General features: G+C 36.8%; 1 protein-coding gene across 1 annotated transcript; it reads left to right on the forward strand.

The window, feature by feature from the left end:
- Positions 1-273: 273 nt before the first annotated feature.
- LOC118200234 (uncharacterized) lies at positions 274-6,028 on the forward strand. Its single transcript, XM_085811573.1, has 9 exons — positions 274-980; positions 2,157-2,374; positions 2,471-2,820; positions 2,905-3,267; positions 3,365-3,445; positions 3,546-4,237; positions 4,347-4,980; positions 5,068-5,155; positions 5,250-6,028. Exons 4-6 carry the CDS (start codon positions 3,251-3,253, stop codon positions 3,835-3,837), a joined length of 390 nt encoding a protein of 129 aa, XP_085667699.1. The 5' UTR covers positions 274-980; positions 2,157-2,374; positions 2,471-2,820; positions 2,905-3,250; the 3' UTR covers positions 3,838-4,237; positions 4,347-4,980; positions 5,068-5,155; positions 5,250-6,028.
- Positions 6,029-8,859: the final 2,831 nt, after the last annotated feature.

An 8,859-nucleotide genomic window follows, 5' to 3' on the forward strand; every position in this document is an offset into this window, starting at 1 on the left:
TGGGTTCCGGATTCGAGGTAAGTATTTCAGCATTTTTAGATTCTGTTAGAATATTTTTTCTTATTACTAAAAATGAATATGTTTATTTTTATTTATTTATTTTTAGACTTCTCTGTCATCAGCTCATGGCCCTATGTATATGGCTGGTTCCGATGAACGATCGTTATATATTTTTCTTTTTTTTTTTTTTTTTTTTGCATGATTTATTAAAATAATGTATTTTTTAAAGTGTTTGATTATTACCGAGAACTTAATTTTTATTTTTACTTTCCAGATTGATGAGGCGATTGTTCTCACAGAAAAGTACTCGTCGTAGAAATCACAAGTACCAAGGCGAGGAAATTACCTTCCGGGCCAGTATAGATATGGAACGACTGCCTCAGGATGTACAAGGCATCCCGATGGTCCGAATTCCAGATATCGTCCGGGAATTGTTTGAGCAGCTCATTCGTCGAACTACAGCTAATCTGGGCCCATCAGACCTCATCCGGTTTTGCATCCAGCAGAAGGATTGGATAAATCGATTAGCACGTACCTGATGGTAGTTTCCACCCTTACAGTTGAAAAATTTTGGCTGCCGTCATGAAAGTGTTGCAGTCCAAAGACAAGATCGAGCTGGATACAGGGTTCTCGGTGGACGTGATCACTATTAGACGACCTGTGGGTGCCGGTGGAAACAGAAAAGTGATCAACATCTCCATGGATAGATTAAGAAAACAATCCATCTTGGCTATTCCCTATGACGACGAAGGACTGTGTTGTGCCAAAGCAATTGTTTATGCATTAACGCATTTGAACAAGGACACGACTGCCATCAATGCCATGCGAGATCGTCGTCGGCCAGCTCTCTTGAATCGTGCTAAAGAACTTCATATGGCTGCGAATGTGCCTCTAGACCCTGCACATTTACAGAGATTGCCATCTTTGAAGACCACCTGGATACTCAAATTGCAGTCTTTTCTTCGGATAATTTGAACCGGGTAAGTCATTATTTTTGTCTCAAGATATTTCTGTTTTCAAATTTGTTTTAAATGTTCACACTTATCTAAAATTTTTGCATGTTTTGAAAACCGTAACTTAGTTTTAGTTCTTTTATAATTTGTGGCTACATGGTAAAAATTTATTTGAGTACGTGAATAATTTTTCGAAAAAAGTTTTCAATATTAATGAACTGAAAAAAAAATTGAGAGTAGCTACCTTCATAGTTTAGGATCATTTTGTTTCCATGTTAAAAATATATCTTGTGAAAACGCATGGCGCAATTTTAGATTGCACTAAATATTTAGATTAACTTTACGTTTTATGAATGTTCGCATAAAATGCATGCATGCATACAATTCGTTTCTCTATGTTAAAATGTAAAGGATAAAAACTGAAAGCACGATGAATTTTTATTTTCAGAGAACTTTATCTTTTCAGAATACTTTTAATTAGTTTCTACGTTAAAAATATAATGGGGGGAAAACTGAATGTTTTCTTTTTCTAAATTGTTCGATTTTGGAATTTATTTTTAGAGAAAAGTTTTTCCTTTAGAAGTTCAAAATATAACATGGATCTTTACTTTTACTTTAAATTGTTAGATTAACTTTATATTTTATGCATGTAAGCAATTAGCTTTGATTTAAAAAAAAAGATAACTTGTAAAAACGCATGGTGGAATTTTTAGATTCTTTTATATTTTATGCATGCATGCTATTTCTTTAGACGTTAAAAATATGCCTTATAAAAATGCCTAGTGAATTCTTTAGACTACTTTAACTTTTAAGATTATATTTTATGCATATTCACGCATAAAATGCATGCATGTAGGAAATTTGTTTATATATTCAAAATTTAGGGTGTATAAAATCGAAAGTTTTAGATTATTCGATTTAGGGAAAAGTTTTTCTGTTTAGATATTAAAAATATAACTTGTGAAAATTTTTACTTTTAGGTTACATTAACTTGTTTAGATTATTTTTATATGCAATTCGTTTTGATGTTAAAATGAAATGCACAATGAATTTTCAGATGATTAGGCATGTAATTAGTTTAGATGCTTAATGCACAAGTAATTTTTAGATGACTAACATTATATATGCGATTCGTTTCGATGTTAAAAATGTCTAAAGGGTTTGATTTTGGAATTTAAGAGAAAACTTTTATCTATGTTTTAGGTGGTCTATAAAGGAAGAGAGAGGTTACTTGTGAAAAGCCCTATGAACACCCGGAAGAACATCGATGTGCCAATGCCTGTCCCATATGTCTGAAGACCGACTGCTTTCCGGGCCAGCCCCAACGATGTCAGGCTTGCGACCGTCTCTGCCGATCCGATGTCTGCTTTGAAGCACACAAAGCCCTTACTGGAAACCAAGAGTTTTCACTTTGCGACAGGGTAAGTGTATTGAAAATATATCTTAATGACCAAAGTTATTTATCATATAATTTTCTCAAAATGGTTATGTTTAAAAAAAATTAATTGTCATTATAGATGTACCAGTGCAGGGAATGCTGCCAAGTGATTCAGCGCCGAAAGTGCCCTAAAGAGCTTCACAAGTGTGGAACCACCAAATGTCCGTCTTGCGGCCAGTTTGTCATGGCTGCTGAGCACCGTTGTTATTTGCGTCATGTTGCTCCGAAGAAGTCCGAGGATAAGCTCATCTTCTTTGACTTCTAAACGGATCAGTCTTCGGGGGAGCATCTCGTAAATTTCGCGGTGGCTCAGTATGCCGACGGCACAGAAAAAGTGCTTCCGGGATACACGGCATGTCAAGATTTCTGTGCCTGGCTGTTCTCCACAGAGCATAAGGGCGTCACCGCCGTGGCACATAACATGAAAGGGTAAGTTAAAAATACTTTAGTTTACATGCTTTTTAAGTACGACTATTTTTTCAATATTATTCATACTTTTTTTGTTACTTACAGGTTCGACGGACAGTTCGTGATGGCCTGGCTCCTGGAGCAAGGCACAGCGCTGGAAGTGATCCCTAACGGGTCTATGATCATGTGTTTAAGACACCCTAGTCTGAACATTCGGGTCATAGACTCGTTAAATTTTCTACCGATGGCGTTGGCCAAGCTGCCGGGCTGCTTCGTCTCACCGAGTTGAAGAAAGGATACTTCCCGCAACTTTTCAACTCCCGAGACAACCAGAGTTATGTCGGACCGCTGCCTGAGGCCCGGTACTACAGCCCGGACATCATGAGTACTCCAGCCCGATCTATCCTGGCACGAAGAACACAAGGGGGATGTGTTTAACTTCCAAGCAGAGATGCTGGCCTATTGCAGGTATATTTTTTCCCTCCTTTGCTCTTATTTATTTAAGATTTTGTTTTATTCTTATATTTTATGTTTCGTATTGTTTTAACATTTTTACTTTTAATAGATCGGACGTGGATATTCTTCGTCGTTGCTGCCTGGAATTTCGAGCCCAGTTTTTGGATGTGGCGGGTGTAGATCCATTCCAGTAAGTTATTTTCTAATTTATTTTGTACAATAATGATCATGTTTACAGTTATGTTCTTATAGAATAATTATGCTCATGAAGTTGTTTTTCTTCTTTTCAGATACGTGACCATTGCGTCAGCCTGTATGGCAACGTATTGGAGTGGCCACATTCAGCCCAACACGATGGCCATGGTGCCCACACACGGATATGTGAACTTCACGAATTACAGCCCTAATTCGATCCGGTGGTTGGACTTTGTTGCTGCCTCGGAAGGCATTGCCATTCAACATGCGTTGAACGGTTCCGGAGAGCACAGAATCGCCGGAATCTTGGTAGACGGTTTCTGCCAAGCAACACAAACCGTCTATCAGTTTCAGATAAGAAAATATAACCATTCTTTTTCTATGTGATTCTTTTGAATGATTTTACACTTTTAATGTTTAATTTACATATTGAACACTATTAATGTATATGTATTATTTCAGGGCTGTTTCTTCCACGGATGTAGTTCGTGCTATGACGGGGATGTTTCATCCGCTAAAAGGAGTTTCCATGGCAACTTTGAGAGAAAAGACAGAAGAGGCCACACGAAAACTTCGAGCCCAGGGTTCCCACGTCATAGAAATGTGGGAGCACGAGTTTCAACGGCAGAAGGAAGAAAATTCAGATCTCCAAGCTTTCCTGGATCAACACCATCTGAGGGACCGGCTCAATCCTCGCGAGTAATTTTTCGGAGGACGGACCAATGCCCTCAAATTGTTCCACGAGAGAGACGCTAAATATGTGGATTTCACATCCCTCTATCCATGGGTTCGTACTTTTTTATTATTTTAAAACCTTTTCATGGATGATATGTTTTTCTGATTTTTATGTATATTTTTTGTGATGTATTTTTCTGACTTTTTATTTTATTTCACAGTTGAACAAGTACTGCGTCTACCCCGTGGGACATCCGGAAATCATCACAGAAAGCTTCGGGGATCTAGAACACTGCTTTGGCATCATTCAATGCCGTGTCATTCCTCCCCGGAACCTATATCTTCCAGTTCTTCCATACCGGTGCCGAAAGAAACTGATGTTCCTCCTGTGTCGGACTTGCGCCCTTCTACAGTGTAAGTCTACCTGTACCCACACAGACGACGAAAGAGCTCTTGTCGGAACGTGGGTATCGGAAGAAGTCAAGCTGGCGATAAAGAAAGGTTACCGCGTCACACATATAAGTATTCAAAGATTATTTAAATTGTTTGTCATATCCCAAATTTGTTTAAAATCTTTTGTCATGACTGAAATTTATTCTTTATTTTCTGGATTTACGAAGTGTGTCATTTCAAAGAATCGTCTACTTCTCTGTTTCGTTCCTACATTGATCTCTTTCTTAAGATCAAGCAGGAAAGTAGCGGATGGCCTTCGGAGTGTGTGACGGGAGAAGTCAGACTGAAGTATATTCGCCAGTATGAAGAAAGAGAGGGCGTCAAGTTGGACGCAGGAAAGATTTCCAAGAACCCTGGGCGTCGCCAAGTTGCCAAATTGGCCCTAAACAGTTTCTGGGGCAGGTAAAATGATTTCTTTTGTTTTTAAATTTTTTGTAAACATTTTTATTTTTTAATTCGTTATGATTTATGTTGGATTTTGTTTTTCAGATGGGGTATAAACGTCAACAAAGGACAGCTTACCTATGTACATACGGTACCGGACTTTAATAAGATGATGGCTGATCCTACCAAAAAAGTAAGTTTTCTGATCAATTTTATTCATCTATAAACTTCGACCTATTATTCATGTATTTTGAGTTGTGAACTCATGACTCTTCTATTCTTTTCAGATCAAAGATATCTTTCTGCCCACGCCTGAGGTGGCTGCAATACAATGGGAGTCTGCCAAGGAGTTTGTGCCGTAGGATGCCTCGACTAACATTTTTCTAGCGACGTTTACGACAGCTTGGTCTCGCCTCAAGCTGTACAGTGAAATGGAGAAGCTGGGTCGAGACGTCCTGTATCACCAACGGTCGCAATGACCCTCCCTTGGGTAACTTCTTAGGGGAATTTACAGACGAATTGGATGGAGATATTATCAAAACCTTCGTGTCAGATAAGGACCTTTAAAACGTTCCTTATTTAATATGTACCAAAAAAATGTTGAATGCATATTTTTTCTGTTATTTCTTTTTCTCACCATGTTTTATTTATTTTTTTCAGGAGGTCTGAAAAACTATGCCTGCCAGACGGCCACTGGGAAAACTTGTTGCAAAGTCAGAGGATTTTCATTGAACTTCCGAAATTCCCAGCTCTTAAATTTTGAAGCCATCAAAAGTCTGGTATGTAGTCTGGACCAAAAGGATGTCATAGCTCTGCACAACCCCTCCAAAATCACCCGAGAACCAAAAAGAAGAAAAGTTGCGAATAAACCCGAAACAAAAATGTACAAAGTTGTGTTGGACAAAAGAGTGATTCAATCAGATTTTACCACCTTACCATTTGGCTTTTGAAAATAACTTTTGTAAAAATGTATGGTATGTACAAAAAAGTTTGTATGTAATAAGATCATATGCACAATACCATGCATTTGCGTGTAAAAACTTATTTAGAAAAAAAAATAAATAAAAGTTTGAAAATTATGGTGTTGTTCTTTTTTTTGAAAAGGATTTCATAAAAGGCAAGTTTTTTTTACATTTTTTAGAAAATAATGGTTATGATTATGTATATATTAGTTTAATCAGGAAAAATGATTTTATATATTAACTTTATCAAAGAAAAACATAACACAAATAATCAGAAATTAACTTTTATTATGAACATTTCAATACAATTTCAGCCATAGTTTCGAAGAGGATTTTCTTTTAGATCTAGCATACGTAGTTTTTACACTCATTAAATGTTTGTTTTTCACAAAGTCTTGAGGAAAATTATTCACATTGAGTACATTTTTAAACTGTTCACAGGCAGTAGGTCTTTCAATTCTATTTCTCAACAGAAAGTTTATCAGTTGAACAATGTTGGACCCAGAAGACACATGACCGTCCAGAATCAGTTCTTTATTGTGTGTCCAGGGAAAATCTGATGTTCTTTTAAGAAATCTATTATTTTCAGTGCCGTTCTTTTCTGTTTCACAGAAACAGTCTGAATAATTTCCTTTTCTACATCTGTCTCAGAAAATTGTTCAGGCGGTTGTTTTTCAGACGCATTTACATGAGGAAACGTAACATACTTTTGCAGAACTTGTATGTACAATTTGGATTTTTCTTCATCGTCCATTTTCTTTTTTAAGATGTTTTGAATTTGGGTATCTAAATCACTCAAATGTTCATCTTCAAACCGGCGCATACGATCCAGGCGCAGCAGGACAAATTTCTTACTGTGTTCCATGGAGAAGAGAGGATAAGACACTGACTGCTGCAGGAATCAGGAAAGATAGGAAACAGTCATCATTATGAACCAAAAGACGTCTTTTCTTAAAAAGAGGTACTTTTTTGTCCGCTAATTTCCCCAAAGTTCTTTTAAAAGGGACGAGTCGATTTTTGACGCGTTTGGTGATGGGTACGTTTCCTTTTAGAAGATTTAAAACACATTCACTAACAGATTTAATGAGATGATTCGGACACTTTTTCAGTACAGCTGCTTTTATTCGACTTTTTCCTAACAGTTTCAGATAATCCACATCCTTCAGATTAGACATTCTGATGACAAATGAGCTCTTTTTCTTGCACACTTTCTTTTATATAGGTAGCAAATGCAACCGCTTTGGTTAAAGCACAGCAATTAAATCCTTTTGCATGAATCGAACATGTTAAAGAACGTTTCTTTTTTAAATTCTATATCTTAGGATAGTCTAGATTTATGACGTCTCTACATAAATTTTCTAAAAATAATTTCTTTTCTAATCCTTTCACGTATATGACAGAGTGAATAGATGACAAATATTGCAAAATAATACGAAGATGAGTATAAGGTAATACACGCTCCTTCCAATTCATGTGATGACGGTTCCTTGTGACCTAAGCAAAACACTTTTGCTGAGATCGTGATAATGTTTTCCAAAACTGAGGAGGTAAAAATGACCAGCAACTGTGATATCCTTCATGCACGGAGTAAAAAGCTAATTTTTTAACAATGTAACAATGAGGCGTCCACTGAAAACCTTCGAAATCGATCACGATGGGAGAAGACATGTTACCCATTCGATGTCTCAAACTGAAATGAACTATCGGGGCTGGTAGACATAGTATTTATCTCCAGGAAAGATACCCGTGCGAAGGAGCGTTTCGCTTGTTTCAGGTCGTAAATCAATCAGCAAGTAACTGAAAGGGGCTGAAGTAGCATCCTGAAAAATTTCTTGAAAGGCCTTTACTTTTCCGGGGAACATTTTCTAGCTTATAACGTTGCGCGCCTCCAACTTGCACGCAACCAAGAGGTGACTGTGAAAACTTGTATAAAAGATAGAGCCTTGTGAAGGGTTTAAGTCCCTTTTTATTCAACGTAATAAATTACAATTGCGTGCTCTTGACTCTCACAGACTGTGCCAACTTGGCAGTCAAATAAAAATAATAACCTGAAAAGAAAGTAAAGACAAGATTCTAACTACGAGGCTCTCTAAAATAACTAACTCACCGCGTTTTACAATACCGCAAATATCACACACTGAACTTGTTTCCTTCTATTTAAATCATAATACATCCGCTGATAATTTGAATACTTGCGCGTTCTACTCAAATTTATATATTCTGGCATTGGCAGTTCCAGGGGAAAGTAAGGCTTGACAGAAAAGATAGTTTAAACTTAAAATAAATGTTAGTTAAAATAAATATAAACCCTACATTTGCCGCTGCCAGAAATTGGAAAACTTGGAAGCAGGTCCTACAAACGACCTGTTCTAAGTTTCTCTAATTCTGAACTAATTGGCGAGAACCTCGTTTACACAAAAAAAATATCTTATGTAACCATTTGTATACTAAAATTCTGTTGATCGTTACAAAGCTCTCTTCTTACAGCAACTTTTCCTGGACTTCATCAATCAATCTTGGTCTTTCTTCCAGCATCTGGAAGGAATAAGTATCAGTATCTTTCTACATACATTATAATTTACACTTTCTTGACACAATAAATTTTTGTTTTTAAACGATTCGTTTTTCTTAGTTATTGCTTACTTCATATTCATTCAATATTTCAAGCATTAATTTAACTTTACCCTGGCTCTCCACCGTGTGTGGTGTCAAACGGGAATATTCGTGTTTTAGTCTTACAACACTTCCTCTAACCACCATGATTTGTTAGAATTCAACGACCAAATAGACACACCTTACTCGACATTCTACAACTCAATGAGCTACTTTAATATTCTTAAAAATTCAAATGTAGGTGGAGAACCCTACAAAACACATTCATTCTAACTTCCCCCTCATTCATCTTTAAACATGCAGGCTTTCGCTCTAAAGCATG

Source organism: Stegodyphus dumicola, chromosome 1 (genome assembly GCF_044657685.1).
Source record: "Stegodyphus dumicola isolate Sdum_Otavi_A_Nest chromosome 1, ASM4465768v1".
Classification (NCBI taxonomy): Eukaryota; Metazoa; Arthropoda; class Arachnida; order Araneae; family Eresidae; genus Stegodyphus; species Stegodyphus dumicola.